We start from the raw sequence: 23,659 nt of genomic DNA on the forward strand, positions 1-23,659 counted from the left end.
TCACTGACATAAGGTCATTGCTCCAGTAATTCTCACTTCTTTGTTATGAATTATTCCCCCCATCTGTATTATTCCAACCAGCATACAGAACTGCTATTACTTCTCCCATCCTGGAGACACTCCAATTCCTGTTGCCACACTAATTAACTATTTTTTGTTTGTTTTTTTGCTTCAGTTTGCAGCAAACACCCCCAAGCAGTTGTGTCTATATTCATTGCCTCCAATTTCTATTTTTCAACAGTTTCTTAATTCAACACTCCAGAACAAACAAAAATACCCCTTCTCTTCTCAAGATCAACAACATGGATAAGTTCAAGTCAATTCTCAAGTATTCTCTATTATTATGTCATCTGCTAATGGTATCTACAACCATTGATCATCCTTCGAGTCACTTTCATTCAGCTTCTGTAATGCCACACTATTCTGTTTTTCCTTCCATCCCACTGGTCCTTCTTAGCATCCTTTGCTAGTCTGTCCTTTTATCCTTGAACTCTTAATGTTAGAAGGCACTGTGGATCAGTCTTTATCTATACCCAGGTCTTTAATGATCTTATTCTGCCTCTGGTTTTATGTAAGTATAGGCAATACCTACCAAATTCATATAATCTCCAGAACAGTACAAGCTAAAACATCCAAGTGCCTAATCAATATTATCATTTTGTCTAAAAGATACTTCATATTCAACATGTTCAAAATTGAACTCCCAAACTTCCCCAACAAACCTGATGGAATTGCAGCTTTCCCCATCTCAGCTGATGGGAATACCATCTTTCCAATTGTTTGAGACCAAAACCTGTGAGTCAAAGTCACCCCAGAACCCCCTCTCACCTGATATCCAACCCTTAAACAAATCTTGCTTGCTCACATTTACCCTATATTTAGAATTGAACAACTTCTCCCCATTGTTACCACCATGGTGTGAGCCAACATCATCTTTCATCTGAATTAAGAGGCCATAGCCTCTTGCCCATTTACTTGTTTTTTCTTTTAACAACACAATAGCAGCCTATCAAATCACATCCCCTGCTCAAAACACTCCAGTGGCTGCCATTTCCATCAGAAAAAATTACAAAATGCTTACAGTGACTTACAAGATGTGGCCCTATTATCTCTCCATCTTCCTCAATTTTAACGCCCTTGCACAGACCTCTACAATAGCTTCTTTGATGTTTCTCAAGTATACCAGCATCATCCCATTGTAGGGCCTTTGTTCTAGCTTTTCCTGTCTGCAGTGCTCTTCCCGTAGATAACCACTGACTTACTCCTTCACATCTTCAAATCTTGACTCGAATCTTTCCTTATCTACAGTCCATTTCATAAACTTTCATATTCCTTAGCTACTTTTGAATGACCTTTCCTCCATAACACTAATGTTCTAACATACTCTGTAATTTTTCTATTATTATTCTATCTCCTCCTGCTAGAGTTGCTCATTGATATATCCCAAACACCTAAAAAATGTACTGTCAACCAGGATTGAATGCCTGTAGGGAGAGATAGCATCTCTTAACAAAGCAATATCGCTTTCAATCTCTGCTAGTAGCCTCTGCAGCTAAGTCTATACCAAATTTATCTTTCACGGGACATTACCAAAAGCAACAAGAAACACCCAACACACATTCTGAATCACTCCTACCATTTCTACTAACATTACAGTCTTAACTGGTGAAGAATCTGCCTTGTAAGATAGACTGGAAGGGAGACAGACCAAATGTCCTGTCTATGAAAGCAAAAATCTTTAGTTTTCTAGCCTGAAGTGGGTTAATTCTCATTCATGATGGCACAAAGTCAATGCCAAACTTGAGATTTCTTTTACCCACAGCACTCCACTTCTGGGTACAAAATTTTATAACCTTAATACATTTTAGTGTCAATAACAGAATGAAAACAACATCAACAAATAAGTTTATTTTAATTTTATATAAAGAAATACAGGAGGCAAGCAGACCAGAATTGGTACAACTGTTCCATAAAATCAGTACAGGTGTAAACTCATTCTGTATTTCTGCTCCATCATCCTTAGTACCCAGATAACCGTTCTCAAATTAAATGTCCACATTGTAGGTAGGGAAACAAAGAAATACAAAGAGAGAAAAGGTATTCTTAAATGTCCTACATGTACAAATACCACTTCCATCTTGTTGAACTGCAAGAGGGGCTGAGATGATTTTTCAGTCAAGAATTCTAAAGGAAAAATGGATATTGGGTAGGGAAATAACAGTCCCGGACAGACTGTCACCATGTTTCACTGAAAAATAGTAATGTTGGTTTATTTTTAGTTTAATTCAAAAGCTGTACATTCAAGGTTTTAGAAATTTCCTAGTAGGAAATTTTATTTTGGCTATCCATTGTTATTCATTTCTAAATAATATTCTTTAATTGTGGTAAAAAAAATGATAGGACATATGAGTTCTGGACTTTGTTACAATTCACTTTACCTCTCTTCAACAATCCACTGATCAAATCTACAATGTTTTGTGGGTTTTTTCCCCCAACAGTATGAATCTTCTCTTCTAGTATATGGGATGAGATGTGAATGAAAGCTTTCTCATATTCATTACAGCATACAGTGCCCCTCACTCAAAGAGTCAGGGTCAAGAGTTAATGAAAGATTTCTTAATATTCATTATACTCCTAAGTGTCCTCTTCTCATGCAAATTCTCTAAAATCGTACTAGTAATAATGATAGCTAATACTTGTGATATGCTATGTTCAAGGCACTGCTCTAAGAGCTTTACATGAAATGTCTCACATAATACTTCCAAGAATCTTACAAGGAAGGTATTATTCTTAGGCCTATCTTACAAATGATTAAACCAAAGCAGAGGTTAATTATGATAAATGTCATGAGGAAAATAGCTGGTAGAGACAGGGTAATGTTGAAAAAGACATATTCTACAGCTAAAGGCCTCAATATATTTACTATATTAACAGAATTATTCTCTATTATAATATGCTAAAGTTTAATAGGTTTCCAGTAATGTTAAGTTTTTCTACATAGATTACATTAATAGTTATCTTCCCCCATTAGAATTCACTGATGCTGAACTTTACGAGGCAAATATGCTCCCATATTCACATTTTAGGAATTCTTTGATAATAATGGATTAGTGACCAGAGAAGGCTATCTTAATCACAAAGAATCAGATAATTCATATATAAACTTGTGAGCTATGACTGAAGTCTATCCCACATTCCTTATATTCAAAAGATTTCTCACTGATATGAATTCTCTGATGTTGAGTTAGTTGTGAACCACGAGTAAAGGCCTTCCCGCATTCCTTACATTGATAGGGTTTCTCACCAGTATGAACTCTCTGATGTCGAGAAAGATGTGAGCTCTGAGTAAATGCTTTTCTGCATTCTTTGCATTCATAGGGCTTCTCACCAGTATGAATTCTCTGATGTAAAGTAAGTTGAGAGCCATGACTAAAGGCCTTCCCACATTCCTTGCATTCATAAGGCTTTTCTCCAGTGTGAATTCGCTGATGTTGAGTAAGTTGTGAACCACGAATAAAGGCCTTCCCACATTCCTTACACTGATACGGTTTCTCACCTGTATGAATTCTCTGATGCTGTATGAGGAGTAAGCCACGAGCAAAGGCCTTCCCACATTCATTACATACATACGGTTTTTCACCAGTATGAAGTCTCTGATGTTGAGAAAGATGTGAACTCTGAGTAAAGGCCATTCTACATTCTTTACATTCATATGGTTTCTCACCAGTATGAATTCTCTGATGTTGAGTAAGCTGTGAGCCACGAATAAAAGACTTCCCACATTCCTTACATTCATAGGGTTTCTCACCAGTGTGAATCCTCTCATGTTGAGTAAGTTCTGAGCCACGACTAAATGTCTTTCCACATTCTTTACATTCATAAGGTTTTTCACCAGTATGAATCCTTTGATGTCGAGTAAGGAGTGAGCCACGATTAAAAGCCTTTCCACATTCCTTACATTGATAGGGTTTCTCACCAGTATGAATTCTCTGATGTTGGGTAAGTTGTGAGCCATGACTAAAGGTCTTTCCACATTCCTTACATTCATAGGGCTTCTCATTGGTATGAATTCTCTGGTGTTGAGTAAGTTGTGAGCCACGGATAAAGGCTTTCCCACATTCTTCACATTTATAGGGCTTTTCACCAGTATGAATCCTCTGATGTTGCATAAGCAAAGAGCCACGAATAAAGGCCTTTCCACATTCCTTACATTCATATGGCTTTTCCCCATTGTGAATTTTCTGATGTTGAGAAAGCTGTGAGCCACAAATAAAAGCTTTCCCACATTCCTTACATTCATAAGGCTTTTCACCAGTGTGAATTCTCTTATGCAGAATAAGTTGTGAGAGCTGAGTAAAGACCTTTCTACATTCTTTACATTCATAGAGTTTCTCACCAGTATGAAGTCTCTGGTGCAGAGTAAGTTGTGAGTTCTGAGTAAAGGCCTTCCCACATTCTTTACATTCATAAGGTTTCTCACCAGTATGGACTTTTTGATGTCGGGTGAGTTGTGAGCTACGAATAAAGGCCTTCCCACATTCTTCACATTTATACGGTTTTTCACCAGTATGAATTCTATGATGTAAAATAAGTTGTGAGCTCTGAGTAAAGGCCTTCCCACATTCCTTGCATGCATAGGGTTTCTCACCAGTATGAAGTCTCTGATGAAGAATGAGCTGTGAATCACGACTAAAGGCCTTCCCACATTGCTTACATTCATAGGGTTTTTCACCAGTATGAATACTATGATGTTGAGTTAGGTGTGAAGCTCGTCTAAAAGCCTTCCCACATTCCTTACATTTATAGGGTTTCTCAGTAGAATGACACCTAGGATGTTGAGATAAGTAAGCATGCTGATTGAAAATGGACATTTTTTCATATATGATCATCCCTTGCCTGAAATATTCCTCCTGATTTTCTTGTTGCTTTTCCAATGTGCCTCTGACTTCCAAATAATCTCTGGAACTGGACTCCTCAAGGTCACAGTTTTCAAGCCTGGCACTCATTTCCCATTGGGATAATTCTGTTTCATAAGTGTCCTTTTTTGGAGATAAATCCTTATTTGCACTCCTTGAAGGCAAGTCTGAAAGATAAGAGAACATGAAAAATTCCTGTTATCATTCCAGGAGAACCCATAATAGAAAAGACTATATATGAAAATATATATGGGAGCACCTGGTGGCTCAGATGGTTGAGCGTCTGCCTTCGGCTCAGGTCATGATCCCAGGGTACTGGGATCGAGTCCCGCATCGGGCTCCCTGCTCAGCGGGGAGCCTACTTCTCCCTCTGCCTCTCACTCTCTCTGTCTCTTATGAATAAATAAATAAAATCTTAAAAAAAAAAAAAGAAAATAGATATGGATGGTAACCAATTTATGATGGTTCAACTTAAAATTTTTTGATTTTATGATAGTACAAAAGCAACATACAGGGACGCCTGGGTGGCTCAGTCAGTTAAGCATCTGCCTTCAGCTCAGGTCATGATCCCAGATTCCTGGGATCAAGTCCCACATCGGGCTCCTTGCTCAGCGGGCATCCTGCTTCTCCCTCTCCCACGCCCCCTGCTTGTGCTCTCTCTCTCTTTCTGACAAATAAATAAAATCTTAAAAAAATAAAAAAGCAACATATAGAAACTGTACTTCAAATTTTGAATTTTGATAATTTCCTGAGCTAGCAATATGCAGTACAATACCCTCATGATCCTGGGCAGTGGCAGTAAGTTACAACTCCCAGGCAGCCACGTGATTACGAGGGTAAACAACTGATATACTTACAACCATTCTGTACCCATACAACCATTCTGCTTTTCAGTTTCAGTATAGTATTTAAAAAATTATATGAGGTATTCAACACTTTATCATAAAATAGGCTTTATGTTAGATAATTTTGCTGAACTATAGACTTGTAAGTGTTACGAGCATGTTTAAGGTAGGATAGGCTAAGCTCTGATGTTTGGTAGGTGTATTAAACTTACAAAATTTTCAACTCACAATGGGATTATTGGGACAGGAGTTGTAAGTTGAGGATCTGATATAGGTAACTAATACTCACAAGAAATAACTGGCTTACATCAGTGCTTTTCAGATATTTATTATGACCTATACTAATACCTACTTACCTTTCACACCACAACCTGACCCATACAGTTTCATTAAACAATATCTACCCTGTTTTATTTTTTCTATGCTATTCAAGTCTCCTCTCACTCACACATGCACACACACACACTCACACACAGATAATCAAAACCCAGTAAACTGATTTCATGCTGCATGCAGTAATATATTCCTGCCTAGGGTTTCAAAAAAATATTACCATAGAATGATCTTACATACTAACATGTAAAAAGAGCACCAGAGAAGCTACTGAGAAAGTAAGGGGAGAGAAAACATTTTTAAGCCAATGGTTCTCAAACTGGGGCGGGGGGGGGGTCAAAATCACTGGGGACTTTGATAAAATTAAAGATGCCCAGATACCACACCAGACTAACTGATCTGAATCTAGTGCATCAGAAAAAGAGCATGGTGATCTCTAGTTTTAATACTTTCTACAAACTGATTCTGATTCAGATCATGATTTGCTATCTCTGCCTAAAACTTAATAGCTTCCAAATTAAACGTAGAATAAAATCCAAATGCCTCCCATGACTTTGACAAAGCACTCCATGGTGCAGTCCCAACTTATCTGATTTCTCTCCACGAGCCTTCTCAGTTTTGCTCATTATTTGCCAAACATACTAGATTCCTTTGAGCTCTGAAAAAACTAAAGAGCCAATTTCAACATACAACTAACTAGAGCCTGTTTGATGTCTTTGGACTACTGTGCATGACATACTGACTTTTTCTCATCCTGCAGGTCTCAATTTAAATACCAGTTCATATATCGTAAATATCCATTTCTACTAACAGAAGACTAGGTAATTTAAAACAAATTTCCTGATGAGAGCAATTACACAAATTGGACAAGATATTATGGGCACCTGACTGAAGGCACTAGAGAACTGCTATTGTAATAAAGAGTCGGTGGGCTGAAAGTTGAAAAACATGAAAATTCAAAGAAATAACCTAATCACTTTAGGCCACTTTTCCACTCATGGAGGTCCTACAGTTCAAGAAAAGACAACTGAGGGCGCCTGGGTGGCTCAGATGGTTAAGCGTCTGCCTTCGGCTCAGGTCATGATCCCGGGGTCCTGGGATCGGGTCCCGCATCGGGCTCCCTGCTCCTTGGGAGCCTGCTTCTCCCTCTACCTCTCTCTCTCTCTCTGTCTCTCATGAATAAATAAATAAAATCTTAAAAAAAAAAAAAAAGAAAAGACAACTGAGACGTGGAAAAACTAAGTGGTGTATTGGACTATTTCTTAAGGTTTGGGCAATAACTAGAGAACAGGGCCCTCTATAAAGTCATACTTAGAGTTGGGAACCCTGAGGGCTACAAAAATACGGAATAAGGGAAAAACAGTAGACCAGTCTGGGCAGGGTCCGAAGTCTGAACCATCTTTGAATCAACTCAACCAAGAAATCTGGACTAAAGTAATTTAAGATTATTTGCCACAAAGCGTATTAAAATCTTCACTGAAGATTCACCCAAGGCTTCAGATTACTTTCATAATTTTTCTTTACAATGTCTAGCACTCAATAAAAAATAACCAGGTGATGAGGGTACATAGACAACTTAACTGAAAAACAGAAGAATAAAGACAAAAGAAACAGATCTATGAGGGCTCAAGTCACGTATCCACTACAAAAGTAATGATACAACACTTCTTTCATTCCTAAATACTCTTGTGCTATCCCTTTGTAGTAAATTTCTCCTAACCTTAAGTGTAGATATCTGGAAACTACTGATCTATGGCTTTCCCAGCACCTCCTTACAAATGGAAACAAAAGTATTTCCCTACAAAATCTAATATTAAAATGGAAAAAGTGATCATACTTTTCTAATGGCCTTGCCTCTTTCATACTGCTTCCTAGGTACTAGCCAGAGATATCTTCATTAGTTCTCCCTGTCCTTTTCAACCACAATACCAAGTTGCCTTTGTTTACTTAGCTTTACTTCACAGTCTGCCTTCTTTATGCCCTGTCTCATGTGTTCTCATACTCACTCTTGTATCCAAGGCAAATACCAGAATAATAATTCTATAATTTCTTGGGCATTGATATAGGTCAAAGACATGATGAAAGGTTTCTGTAAACTTATGGAATACTAGGGATTTTGGAGAGAAAAAAGCAATTACTGAATATAAGGAAAGCAATCTGGAGTGATAAATTTCCAGGAATTTTACTGAAAAACAGTATGCTGTATGGAAATAAGATCCAGAAAAAGAACACCAAAAAATCTCATATGCTGCTAATGGCAATGTACAACAGCAAAACCATGATGAAAGAGTTTGGTTGTTTTGTATAAGGGTAAACATACACTTAGCATATGATCCAGCATTAATAATTGTATGTATTCACACTTATGCCCAGACAAACATCTGTACACCAAGGATTATAGCAGCTTTATTCACAATTACCCCAAAATCAGAAACCAAAGATGCATTCATACTGGTAAAGAAGTTAAACTGTATTTGCAGATGATATACTATACATAAAAAATCCTAAAGACTCCACTAAAAAACTACTAGAAGTAATAAATGAATCCAGTGAAGTTGCAGAATAAAAGAACTTATACCATGAAGTTAGTAGCATTTCTATACAGTAATAATAAAGTAGCAGAAAAAGAAATTAAGAAAACAATCCCATTTACAATTATATTAAAAGAATAAAATACCTGGGAATAAACTTAACCAAACAGGCAAAAGACCTGTAGTCTGAAAACAATAAAACACTGATGAAAGAAATTCAAGATGACATAAACAAATGGAAAAATATTCCATGTTCATAGACTGGAAGAACAAATGTTGTTAAAATGTCCATTCTACCCAGAGCAATCTATAGATTTAATGCAATCCCTATCAAAATACAAACAAAATTTTTCACAGAACTAGAACAGATAATCCTAATATTTTTATTATATCACAAAAGACCCTGAATAGCCAAAGCAAACTTGAGAAAGAAAAATACAGCTGGAAGTATTACAATTCCACATTTCTAGATAGACTATGAAGCTGTAGTAATCAAAATAGAAAGGTACTGGCACAGATACATGTATCAATAAAACAGAATAGAGAAACCAGAAATAAACCTACACTTACATAGTCAATTAATCCATGACAAAGAACGTAAGAATATACAATGAGGAAAAGACAGTCTCTTCATCAAATGGTGCTGGGAAAATTGGACAGCTATATGCAAAAGAATGAAACTGGACAGTCTTTTAACACCATACAAAAAAACAAACTCAAAATGGATTAAAGGGCTAAATGTGAGATCTGAATCCATAAAAATCCTAGAAGAGAACACAGGCAGTAATTTCTCTGACATTGTCCATAGCAACATTTTTTTTTTTTAGATATGTCCCCTAAGGCAAGGGAAACAAAAAGCAAAAATGAACTATTGGGACTACATCAAAATAGCTTTTGCACAGCAAAGGAAACCATTAACAAAACAAAAAGGCAACCTAATGAATGGGAGAAGATATTTGCAAATATACCCAATAAGAGGTTAGTATCCAATATATATAAAGAATTATACAACTCTGAACCAAAAAGTAATCCAATTAAAAAATGGCAGAGGACCTGAATAGACATTTTTCCAATGAAGACATACAGATGGCCAACAGACACATGAAAAGATGCCCAACATCACTCGTCATCAAGAAAATGCAAACCAAAACCACGATGAGCTATCATCATCTTGCACCTGTTGGATGCTAAAAACAAAAAGACAAGAAATAATAAGTGTTGGTAAGGATGCAGAGGAGGAAACCCTCATACACTGTTGATGGGTATGTAAATTCATGTAATCACTGTGGAAAACAGTATGTGGAGGTTCCTCAAAAAAACAAAAATATAGAGTGGGGGAAGATTGCAGCAGAGTAGGAGGACCCTTGGCTCACCTTGTGCTATGAATACAACTAGATAACTATCAAATCATCTTAAGTACCCCAGAAATCGATTTGAAGATGTGTACTCCACATCTGAAGGTAGAGAAGAGGACACATCAAAGAAGTTAGGAAGTCTGGAAATACAGCTTGGGAGAGAAATGGATTGTGTCTGCTGTAGTGGGAAGGGAGTTGCAGACATGGAGAAGGGTAAGAGACAGACTAGTACACAGGGAATCCCCATAGCAGCTGGCTTGGAAAGTGAAAGGGTCCAAATTTCAAGACTTCATGCAACCAGCGGGGAGTAATGCCTAGAGTTTAAAAGGTCGGCATGTGTGGCTCTGCGAGAGCTTGGAGGACACTGGGGCTGCTCTTGGAGAAGAGGCAGGGCAAAGAGCCCGCAGACATACAGTGTGGAAATAGTGATCTGAAGAGCACCTGGGGCACACAGTGGGGAGGTTAGTTGAGAGGCAGCAATCACAGAGAGACCCCTCAAGGAACAAAGGAACTAGCAGGTGCCATTCCCCTCCCCCATCCCTCAGCATAAACACAGAGCCACCTGTGGGAACCAACGTAGTGACAACACTAGCTACTCAACTTGCTTTCAAGCCCCAGCTCCACCAAGCTACAGTGGAACCACCCTTCCCAGTAACACTTGCCTGTCTCCCTTGGTGGGTCCCCTTCCTCAGAATACTGGATCAAACCCCCACTAATACTGTGTCTCCTGACCCAGGAGTTTTGTGAAGCCTCAGTTCCAGTGGCAATGGTGACAGGTCTCATTTCACAAGCAGACCAGAACACATCTAGTTAAAATGCATCCCATTGAGGCCAGGGACCAAACGCTGCTCACAACAGGCAAAGAGGCTTTGCAGATGACTAGCGTGAAGGATAAAGCAGCCGGGACATGACAGCAGAACACACGCAGCACACATTGGAGAAACTCCCTAAAGCACCAGGCCCTGGGGAACAGGGACACTACACTGCAGGACATAACAGAAACTCTTCTTCGTAAGGCCACTACCCTCAAGAAAAGGAGACATAGCTGACTTTCTTAACACAGAGAAACAGGCATAGAGTACTCAGACAAAATTAGAAGACAGAGGAATTTGTCCTAAATGAAGGAAAAGGACAAGGCCATGGCCAGAGATCTAAGCAAAACAGATATAAGTAACATGCCTGATGGAGAATTTAATGATCATAAGGATACTCACTGGACTTGACAAAAGAGTGGAAGACATCAGTGAGACCATTAACAAAGATAAGGAATAACAGGAAGGGCTCAAGAAATGAAATGAGAAACACATTTGGTGGAATAAACAGAAGGCTGCATGAAGCAGAGGAACGAATTAATGACTAGAAGACAGAGTAACGGAAAGTAATCAAGCTAAACAAAAGAGAAAAAAGAATTACACAAAATGAGAAGAGACTTAAGGAACTCAGTGACTCCATCAAATATAGTAACATTTGCATTATAGGAGTCTGAGAAGAAGAGAGAAAAGGGGGCAGAGAACTTATTGAAGAAATTATAGTTGAAAGCTTCTGTAATCTCAGGAAGGAAAGATATATCCAGATCCAAAAGGCACAGAGAACCCCCAACAAAATCAAGAAAAGGAGATCCACATCCAGACATACTGTAATTAAATGGCAAAATAGTGATAAAGAAAAAAATATTAAAAGCAGCAAGCCAAAAGAAAGTTACATACAAAGGAACCCCGTAAGGCTAGGTGCAGATTTTTCAGCAGAAATTTTCTAAGCCAGAAAGGAGTGCCATGATATATTCAAAGTGCTGAATTGGGAGAAACCTCCAGCCAAGAACACCTTATCCAGCAAGTTTTTGATTCAGAATAGAGGGAGAGATAGAGAGTTTCTCAGATAAAAACTAAAGGAGTTTGTAACCACTAAACCAGCCCTGCAAGAAATATTAAGGGGAACCCTCTGAGTGGAAAGTAAAGAACAAAAATGACAGTATTAAGGTAGAAAACACAAAAGCAGTAAAAATGAATATTTCTGTAAAAATTCAGTCAAGGAACTCCCAAAATAAAGGATGTAAAATATGACACTGGGTACCTAAAATGTGGGGAGGAGAGGAGTAAAGACTGAATTCAAACTTAAGACCATTAACCTAATATAGACTGCCACATGCAGATGTTATAGACAAAACTAATGGTACCCAGACAGCAAAAGTCACTAATAAGTATGAGAAGAATTAAAAGAAATAAAAATACATCACTAAAGAAAACCAGCAAACCAAGAAAAAGTGAAAGACAAGAAAGGATCAGAGAAAGTCTTCAGAAACAACCACAAAACAAGTAATAAAATGGCAATAAATATTGAAATTGTTGATAAACAATCACTTTGAATGTAATGGACTAAAACATTCCAATCAAGACAAATGGTACCTCCACTTGTGAACATAGCATAATGTATAAAGCTGTCATATTGTTGGGGCGCCAGGGTGGCTCAGTCGTTAAGCGTCTGCCTTCGGCTCAGGTCATGATCCCAGGGTCCTGGGATCGAGCCCTGCATCAGGCTCCCTGCTCAGCAGGAAGCCTGCTTCTCCCTCTCCCACTCCCCCTGCTTGTGCACTCTCTCTCTCTCTGTCTCTCTGTCAAATAAATAAAATCTTAAAAAAGTTGTCATATTACTTTACTATGTTGTACACCTGAAACTAATGCAACATTTGTGTCAATTATATGCAAAATTAAAAAAATGGAAACCCAGATGTCCCTCAAAAGTGAATGAACCAACAAACTTTGGCATTTCCCTACAATGGAACACTACTCAGGAATAAATAGAAAGTACGGATGCATGGAATAATATGGATAAATCTCAGAAACATTTTACTAAGTGAAAAAAGCCAGACCAGAAAGGCTATATATTTTTATTCCATTTATATAATATTCTGGAAAAGGCAAAATTGTAGGGATAGAAAACAGGTCAGTGGTTGTAATAAGGGACAGCATGATGAAATTTTTTAAAAAGATTTTATTTATTTATTTATTTATTTATTTTAGAGAGCATGAGCAGAGGGAGGGGCAGAGGGAAAGGGACAGGCAGAGAATCTCCACTAGACTCCACACTGAGCACACAGCCCCACATAGGGCTTGATCTCATGACCCTGAGATCATGACCTGAGCTTTTGGCTCAGGTTTTTGGTTTCGCCAAGAGTTGTTTGATTAACTGAGACACCCAGGTGCCCCCCAACATAAGGAAATTTGAGGTTGTAATGGGACTGTTGTATATTAGGACTACAACAGTAAATAGTGCATCAGATTTCCTGAAGAACACCAATAAATACTGAATAAAACCTGAGAAACAACCTTCCAGAAGAATGTCAAGCTAGATCTACAGAGTCTACAATGAAGAACCAGAAACTAGAAAGGTAAACATACTTTCAAGCCACAGCTACCCTTGGGACATTTGCTGTCTTCAATTGCCTACATATGAAACTTAATGGTCCAAAAAAAATCTCAGATAAGGCCCTGGACTGACAATATGTCAGATTAGTAATAAACCTCTTCAGAAAATTATAACCATCCAAAGTCTGCAGTTCAGAGGGAGAGGAAAAAAATTCCCTGGTTTCAAAGGAAAATGACAAGGAAATCTTAGTCTTAGCCATTTAATAAATTTTGACTTTTTATTTTAAGATGGGGAGCCACTGAAGGGTTGTGAGAAGCAACATGACAATATGACTTTTGTTTAAAAATGAATCATTCTGGTTGTTTAAAAAACAACAGATAGTCAGGGTGCCTGCGTGGCTCAGTCAGTTGGGCATCCAGCTCTTGGTTTCGGCTCAGGTCATGATCTCATGAGTTGTGGGACTAAGCCCCAATTCGGGCTCTGCGCTTGGTGGGTAGTATGCCCTATGGGGATGATCTCCCTCTGCCCCTCCCCCACACACTCTCCTTCTCTCTTGCACTCTCTCTCTAAAATAAATAAATTGTAAAAATCTTTAAAAACAACAGATAGTCGATGGGAAAGTACAGAAGATGGGTGGATGGAAGCTAGGAGGCTATAGGAATAATCCACATGGCTTGGACCAGATGATTCTGGAGGAAGGGGTGGAGAAAGTGAGATGTCATTGGATTCTGGATATATTTTGAAGGTGTGATGAAGAGGCTTTGATGATCAATTGGGCATGTACTATAAGAGAAGTCAAAGAAAATTCTAAGTGTTTTGCCTGGGCATCCAGAACAGTAGAAATGCCATTTACTGAGAACTTCTCATTGTAGTAGGAGCAGGTTTGAGAGAGAATATCAAGAGTTTGGTTTTGAACTATTAGATATTGTAAAGAAGATGTTGAGTAGGAAGGTATATGTACAAGTATGGGGTTCTGGGGAGATATTTAGATTAGATATATAAATTTGAGAATTATCAGTTAAGTAGATGACATTTAAAGCTATGGGATTTGATGAGATCACCCAGGGAGAGTCTTTGGGTACAGAAGATAATGGGAAGGGAAGGGAAGAAAAGAAAAAAGAAGTTTGAGGATGGAGACTGGGATACTCGAACATTTAGAGGTCAGGTAGATGAGAAGTAACCAGTAAAGGAGACTAAAAAGGAGTAGCCAATGAGGAAAGAAAAAGATTAGGAGAGTGTGGAATCCCAGAAGCCAAGTGAAGAAAGTGTTTTAAATAGGAATAATCAGTTTCGTCAAATGTTGAGAGGGAGGTAAATGGGGACTTCTAATTTAACAAAGGCTTTAACAATAAGGAGGTTACTACTGATCTTCACAAGATAGTTTTGGTGGAATAATGGGGATAAGTTCTGACTGAAGCAGTTTTAAAAGATGACCTAGAGATATGGAGCATGGAAAACTCTTTTGAATTTTGTTGTAAAAAGTAACAGAGAAATGGGGCCATACCAAGAGGAAAATATGGGTGTGAAGAGATTTGTTTCTGTTTGTTTATCCATTTAAGATGGGGGAAATTACATGTTTGTGTGCAGATGAAAATGACTGGAATAGATACGGACAAGCTGATATTGCAGGAGACTAACAGAGAACATTGCTCCAACAATGTCCCTAAAGAGATGAGAAGTGAGTGGCATTTAGTATAAAAGTGGAGGTACTGGCCTTAGATAAAGGCACATAAAGTTCACTTATTATAGTAGGGAAAGAGGCCCAATGATTATAGAGTAGGGAGACAGATCGATGGGGCAGCAGAAGCTTGTAGAAGTTCTCCTCTGATTACTTCTGTTACCTTAGTGAAATTAGCTCAGGGCAATCATCTTAGAGTAAGGCAAGAGAAATTAGAAGTCATGATTATGCAAGTGACAACTTAGCTCTGAAGTAAACAAAAATTGACATAGAAAAAGGAACTAATAAATCCAAAATCATAGTAGAGAACTGTGATATTGTAAAATAATAAGAAATAACATATTTGGTCTTTGTTCCTGATTTCTGGCACAAAGCTCCTAAAACTCTTGGAATTCCGTGAGTGATAAAGGTAAATGGAATGTCTTCTGTTATTTATAACAAGTCCCTTTCAAACCACAGCTGAGTTTATGCTAAGGAAGTGATTTTGGAAAGCCCCTAAGGATGGTGGGCTGGTTGCCAGGGGAACCAACCATGTGATCAGTGGATTGGAAATTTCAGCCCCATCTCCCCACCTCTGGAGGGCAGAAATGCTGGACACTGAATAAGTTACTAATGCCCATGATTTCATCAATCATGCCTACATAATGAAGCCTCCATGAAAAACCCTAACTGGGGTTCAGAGAGCTTCTGGGTTAGTGAACACATCCAAGTGCTGAGAGGGTGGTGTGCCAGGAGACAGCATGGGAGCTCTACACCCCTTCTCCCTACCTTGCTAGAGTGTAAGTCCTGACATGTTTTTGTTTTTTGTTTGTAATGTGAGTGCCTGACTTAAGCTTTGACTGCTGAGGCATCCACTTCAAAGAGGCATCCATTTCAAAGATGACTATCTCAAACATATTACAAGCCACAGCACATAAAGAGCCATGCTGCCTCCCTCCACTGAGACTCCTTTGTTTTAGAGATCTTGGTTGATGTCAGTAACTAACCATTTGGACCACTTGTTGTTTTCTCTTTGCCACCCTTTAAGTTCCTGCTTTTATTTTCAATTCAACAATAAAGAGCCCAGAAACCCTAGGCCCTCACTCTCAACCTTAACAGAAGCAGAACCCTAGGCCTGTGCACTCTCTCTACCTATGACATCACTGTGTGGTCCAGGGTTTGCTGTGTAATTTCCAAGTCCTCTAAGTCACAAATCTTAACTTTTTCAAAGTTTCCTGATGGTTATTGCTAAATGGCATCTTGCAATCATAATAAGAGCCACAAGAGCTGATCTAGCCACAACATTAGTGGTTACTGATAAGCTGAGACGAGCACAAAAACACTTGCCCTGTGCATCTCTTCCATTTGGCTGTTCCGGAGTTGTATATTTTGTAATAAACTGATAAATGTTTCTCTTAAGTTCTCTTAGCCATTCTAGCATGTTATTAAACCTGAGGAGGGTATTGTGGGAACCTCTGATTTTTAGCCATAGATACAGGTGACAACCTGGGACTTACAACTGGCCTCTGCGGTAAGAGGCAGTCCTGTGGGACTGAGCCCTTAACCAGTGAGGTCTGTGCTAACTCTGGAAAGTTAGTGTCAGAATTAAGTTGAATTATAGGACCTCCTGCTGGTGTCTACCAAGAACTGGAGGTTGGTGTGGGAAAATCCACACATCTGGTGTCAGAAGTGTTGTGTGAGTAAAAGGAAATAGTTTTTTCTTTTCCTTTTTAGGACAGTAATATAAACAGACTGAGAAGAAATATGGATTAAGAAGGCTGGAACATAATAAGATAGGTAGACAGATAAAACTAATAGCATGTTATTACATTAAAATAAAATTAGAAATTGTAAAAACAAACAAAACATAATCCCAGAATTAAATAATTAAGATACTTCTATATAATGTTTGTCATAAAAGGAAATAAAAATTAAACTTAAAATTTAGAACTAAATGCCAAAAGAGCAACTTGGTGTGAAATCCTGATATTCAGCTTATGTATCCACAGAAAATTTACAGCTTTAAATGCATTTATTAGAAAACAAGAAATAATTAAAAACAAAAGAATTAAGATTTCAACTCAAGAAGAGGAAGAAACAAAACGAAACAAGAATTAGCTACCTAAAAATGAGAAAATGAGTAAACCAGAATTTAGAAAGAACAGAAATGGCTATGAGTCCATTCATTCCTTCCAAATTAAGTAAATGATACAAAAATATGACATGTTGGGGGAAAAAATCAGATTGGGCACAAATCCAAAACATTGAAAAGGAAAAAGAATAACATAAATCCCCAAAATCAAGAAAAGTGCTTATGAGAAAAACCTATACGTAACTCAACAGTAAATCAGAAAAACTAAATAAAATGGATGAAATTAATAAAAAATGATCCACGAAGAAAGAAAATCTGAGAATACATCAATAACCACATAAGAATTTTTGGGGGCACCTGGGTGGCTCAGTTGGTTAAGCGGCTGCCTTTGGCTCAGGTCATGATCCCAGGATCCTGGGATCGAGCCCCACATCAGGCTCCATGCTCAGCAGGAAGCCTGCTTCTCCCTCTCCTACTCCCCCTACTTGTGTTCCCTCTCCTGCTGTCTCTCTCTCTGTCAAATAAATAAATAAAATCTTAAAAAAAAAACATAAGAATTTTAAATTTGAATTCAACGTCTATGCTCCTAAAAGGCCATTGATACCAATGATTGATGGTATCACTGGCAAGATTATCCAAGCCATTAAAGAACACACAATTCCAATCATACATAATTGTTGAACATACAAAAATTTGGAAATACACCCAAGTCATTTTACATAGTTAACTAAAATAACAAATTTAGACAATGAGAGCGCAAGAACACTAAGTCAATCTCATGAACCAACATTGGTAAAATCCACGGGACCTCAAAGGAAATTACAAGAAATATTTCAGTCTTGGCCTAGGCTCTCAATGAAAAGGAAGAAAAAAATGATTTACACAGGAGCCCACATGAATGTAAGAAGCTGTAGAATTAGACCTGTTCTCTACAATTATTGAATGTTGAAACATATATATATAATATAAATGATTGAAATATATGAAAATGTAAATTATAAAGTCAAAACCATGAGAAAGGAACTAAACAGAAGCAAAAAAAAAAAAAAAAAGTAAGATCTAGGGGAGGAAGAAAATATCAAAGTTCTAGAAATAAAACAATATAATCAATTATATTAAAATCTTAAGGAAAAATCTTAAAAGCAGCCAGAGAGAAAATACAGATTACTTACAAAAGGAACAATAATGAGACAGAAGGCAGACTTCTCAAGAGCACAATAGAAGCCAGAAGACAGTGGAATAATATCTTCAGAGTGCTGAGAAAAAAATAATTGTCAGTATAGAATTCTATACCCAGTTAAGTCATCAAGCAGGAATGAAAGTGAAACAAAGGTTACTTTGCAACAACAAAAATAAAAACAGAGCATTTACTAACAATAGGACTTGCCTAATGTATTTCATGACAAATAAAATGATCTCAGGGGGAACGTATAATAGAGGAGGAATAGTGTGCAAATAAAAGAATAATCAAGTGAATAAATCTATAAGCAAACACTGTCATTATAAGACAAAAATAATGCCCATTTTGGGGGTTAAAAAGAAAACAGAATTGAAACACCAGACAACATAATAGATGGGAAAGACTAATCAAAGTTAAAGCATTTAAGACCCTTCATGTATCTTTTATATTGTTCTGGGACAAAGGAGATATTAACTTTAGCCTTTGTTAAGTAGGTTAAGTGACACAAACAATAATGATAATGATTAAAGGACCAAAACAGGCAGAAAATACTCCTGAAATATTTAAACTCACCAGGAATCACAGGTATGTAGTGTGTGTAAAAGTACAGAAAAAAAGTATACACTGATGGTATGCTCCTGATAAGAATTTTGTGACAATGATGATATTGTGACATAAGAGATGTCAGTATCTCATCTCTTTATAGAACCTTAATTCACTGTCACAACAGCTTCCAATTTATTTCAAGGTAGACACAATCCTTTCTATTTTTCAACTGGTTAGTCATGAAATCCCAGGTGTGAGACTGAGGCATATGATTTATTCAAGACTTCTGTTTTCCTATGTTGTTAATTTTAGCCATTCTGACTGGTGTGAGGTAATATCTCATTGTAGTTTTCATCTGTATTTCCCTGATGATGAGTGATGTTGAGCATCTTTTCATGTGTCTGTTAGCCATCTGTATGTCTTCTTTGGAAAAATGTCTATTCATGTCTTCTTGCCCATTTTTTAACTGGATTATTTGTTTTGTGGGTGTTGATTTTGGTAAGTTCTTTATATATTTTGGATATTAACCCCTTATCAGATATGTCATTTGCAAATATCTTCTGTCATTTGTAGGTTGCTTTTTAGTTTTGTTGGTTTCCTTCACTGTGCAGAAGGTTTTTATTCTGATATAGTCCCAACAGCTTATTCTTGCTTTTGTTTCCCTTGCCTCAGGAGACATACCTACTAAGAAGCTGCTACAGCTGATGTCAAAGAGGTTATTGCCTATGTTTTCCTCTAGGATTTTAATGGTTTCCTGTCTCACATTTAGGTCTTTAATCGATTTTGAATCTATTTTTGTGTATGGTGTAAGGAAGTGGTCTAGTTTCATTCTTTTGCATGTTGCTGTCCAGTTTTCCCAACAGCAGGTGTTGGCAAGGATGTGGAGAAAGGGGAACCCTCATGCACTGTTGGTGGGAATGCAAATGGGTGCAGCCACTGGGGAAAACCGATGGAAGTTCCTCAAAAAGTTAAAAATAGAACTACCCTACGATCCAGTAACTGCACTACTAGGTATTCACCCATAAGATACAAAAATATTGATCCAAAGGGATACATGCACCCGATATTTATAGCAGCTTATCAACAACAGCCAAATTATAGAAACAGCCCAAACGTCCATCAACTGATAAATGGATAAAGAAGATGTGGTGTGTGTGTGTGTGTGTGTGTGTGTGTGTGTGTGTGGAATATTACTCAGCCATCAAATAGAATGAAATCTTGCCATTTGCAGTGATGTGGAAGGAACTAGAGTGTATTATGCTGAGCAAAATAAGTCAGTCAGAGAAAGAAAAATACCATATGATTTCACTCATATGTGGAATTTTTTTTTAAAGATTTTATTTATTTATTTGAGAGAGAATGAGAGAGAGAGAGAGCATGAGAGGGGGGAGGGTCAGAGGGAGAAGCAGACTCCCTGCTGAGCAAGGAGCCCAATGCGGGACTTGATCCTGGGACTTCAGGATCATGACCTGAGCCGAAGACAGTTGCTTAACCAACTGAGCCACCCAGGCGCCCTCATATGTGGAATTTAAGAAGCAAATGAACATAGTGGGGGGAAAAAAAGAGGCAAACTAAGAAACAGACTCTTAATTATAGAACAAGCTGATGGCTTCTGGCGGGGAGGTGGGCAGGGGGATGGGTTAAATAGGTGATGGATATTAAGGAGGGCATTTGTTGGGATGAACCCTGGGTGTTATATGGGGGTGATGAATCACTAAATTCTACAACTGAAACTAGTGTTGTACTGTATGTTAACTGAAATTTAAATAAAAACTTGGGAATAAAAGACTTCTGCAAAGCAGTATGCAAACAAATACTGTATGTGGACTGAATGAGTGCCTTCATTCATTAATTCATTTAATAATAAAATAGTCAATTTTCATTAAATATGTATATATTTCAAACATCACTGCAATTAATAAAAACTACAAAACTGCATTTATATTAAAAGAAATACAGTAGGGCACCTGGGTGGCTCAGTTGGTTAGGCGACTGCCTTCGGTTATGATCCTGGAGTCCCGGGATTGAGTCCCGCATCAGGCTCCCTGCTTAGCAGGGAGTCTGCTTCTCCCTCTGACCCTACCCCCTCTCATGCTCTCTCTATCTCATCCTCTCTCTCAAAATAAATAAAATCTTAAAAAAAAAGAAAAGAAATACAGTATATGTGATAAAAAATTAAAGATAACCACTAAAGGCATATAAATAGTATAGGTCTTCCATATTAAACAAGGGGGGGAAATGGAATTAACTAAAACAAAAAGCTATATCCATCCTGATTAAGAAATAAAAAAGGAAGTAGAGAAGATTAAAAGTAAACAAAAAAACATAAAATAGGGGAGAAATAGTATCATATGACCTCACTGATATGAGGAATTCTTAATCTCCGGAAACAAACTGAGGGTTGCTGGAGTGGGGGGTGGGGTGGGAGGGATGGGGTGACTGGGTGACAGACACTGGGAAGGGTGTGTGCTCTGGTAAGCGCTGTTAATTGTACAAGACTGTTGAATCTCAGATCTGTACCTCTGAAACAAATAATGCAATATATGTTAAGAAAAAAAGAAGAAGAAGAAGAAGGTAGCAGGAGGGGAAGAATGAAGGGGGGGAAATCGGAGGGGGAGACAAACCATGAGAGACGATGGACTCTGAAAAACAAACTGAGGGTTCTAGGAGGTGGGAGGATGGGTTAGCCTGGTGATGGGTATTGAGGAGGGCACATTCTGCATGGAGCACTGGGTGTTATGCACAAACAATGAAACATGGAACACTACATCTAAAACTAATGATGTAATGTATGGGGATTAACATAAGAATAAAAAAATTAAAAAAAAAAAGCCACACATAAAAAAAAAAAATAGGGGAGAAATAAATCCAGGCATACTAGCAATAGCAGTTAAATGGAGTGAACCTTCAAATAAGAAAAAATAAATTCTCAGATAATATATTGTAGTGGTTACCAAACATGTCTGAACATTTGAACAACCTAAGGAGCTTCATAAAATAATATTTGTGTCCCATGCCCAGAGATTGTGATTTAATTGATCTGAAGTGTGGCCAGGGATCTGGAATTTTTAAAAGAACCCAGCTATGCATACAAATTTGGAAGTCATTTCCACATTTTTTTTTTCAAAGTGGTTATGTCAATTAATATTGCCATCAGAAAGGTATGGAGCACTTAAAAAAAAACAAAACAGGAGCACCTAGGTGGCTCAGTCATTAAGCGTCTGCCTTCGGCTCAGGTCATGATCCCAGGGTCCTGGGATCGAGCCCCGCATCGGGCTCCCTGCTCAGCGGGAAGCCTGCTTCTCCCTCTCCCTCTCCCCCTGCTTGTGTACCTTCTCTCACTGTGTCTCTCTCTGTCAAAATAAATAAAATCTTTAAAAAAAAAAAAAGATCTGTTAAAATATAATTCACATACCTATAGTTCATTCATTTAAAGTATACAATTCAATGAGTTGTAGGATACTCACAAAATTCTGCAACAATCACCACAATCTAATTTTATATTTTTATCACCTCAAAAAAAAAAACCCTATACCTATTAGTAGTCATTTCCAATTTCCCTGCTCTCATTCTCCATTCACCTTCACCTCCCACCCCAAATGTACTTAGCAACCACTAATTTACTTTATCTATCTATAGATCATCTATTGTAGACATTTCATAAAAATGGAATCATGTAATATATAGTCTTTGTATCTGGCTTCTTTCAGTTAGCATGTTTTCAAGGTTAATCCATGTTGTAGCATGTATCAGTACTGCTTTTTATTGCTGAATAATATTCTATCTTAAGGATAAACCAAATTTTATTTATCCTTTCATCAGTTGGTGGACATTTGGGTTATTTCCACATTTTGGCTACTGTATTGCTAAATAATTATCCATTGTAAAATTATACCAAATTTTATTCACTCATTCATCAGTCAACAGACATTTGGGTCATTTTCACTTTCTGGCTATTGTGAAAATGAAGTATATAGAACTTCTGCCACCAAAAGTTGTAAACACTTGGTACTACCACTTAGTTTTTGCCCCTCCAGGGGATGTGAAATAATTATCTCACTGTGATTTTAATTTGTATTTACTGATTGCTAATGAGGTTGAGCATTTTTTCATGTCTATTGGTTATCTGTATTTCCTTTTTTTTAACATAGTGATATTAATCCTTTATCAGATGTATCACTTGTAAATACCGTCTCCCATTCAGTAGGTTGTCTTCTCATGTTGTTCATGGGTTTCCTTTGGTGTACAAAAGGTTTTTATTTTGATGTAGTCCCAATAGTTTATTTTTGCTTTTGCATCTCTTGCCTGAGAAGACATATCCATAAATATGTTGGTAAGAGTGATGTCCAAGAGATTATTGCCTATCTATTCTTTTAGTTTTATGATTTCAGGCCTCACCTTTAGGTCTTAACCCATTTTGAGTTTATTTTTGTGTATGGTGTAAGAAAGTGGTGTAGTTTTCATTCTTTTGCATGTAGCTGTCCAGTTTTTCCAGAACCATTTATTCAAAAGACTCGCTTTTCCCCAATTGGATATTCTTGCTGTCTTTGCTGTAGATTAATTAATGATACATGTATGGGTTTATTTCTGGAATCTCTGTTCCATTGATCTATGTGTCTATTTTGTGCCAGTACATACTGTTTTGTTTACTACAGTTTTGTAGTAGATCTTGAAATCTGAAATTGTTATACCTCCAGCTTTGTTCTTTCTCAAGATTCTGTTGGCTATTCAGGGTCTTTTGTGATTCCATACAAATTTTAGGACTGTTTTAGTATTGTGAAAAATACTATTGGTATTTTGTTAGGTATTGCACTGAATCTGTGGTTTGCTTTGGGTAGTGT

The 23,659-nt window shown here is 37.5% G+C and overlaps 1 protein-coding gene across 1 annotated transcript in view; it reads right to left on the bottom strand.

Moving 5' to 3' along the window:
- The window catches only part of LOC110590113 (zinc finger protein 420), a 145,939-nt gene that overhangs the window by 105,787 nt on the left and 16,493 nt on the right, over positions 1 to 23,659 (bottom strand). The window contains exon 4 of the mRNA XM_021700836.2: positions 3,260 to 5,083. Within this exon, the coding sequence (XP_021556511.2) occupies positions 3,260 to 5,083 (1,824 nt within the window). The remainder of the gene's footprint in view (positions 1 to 3,259; positions 5,084 to 23,659) is intronic.

Source organism: Neomonachus schauinslandi, chromosome 16, assembly GCF_002201575.2.
Source record: "Neomonachus schauinslandi chromosome 16, ASM220157v2, whole genome shotgun sequence".
Lineage (NCBI taxonomy): Eukaryota > Metazoa > Chordata > Mammalia > Carnivora > Phocidae > Neomonachus > Neomonachus schauinslandi.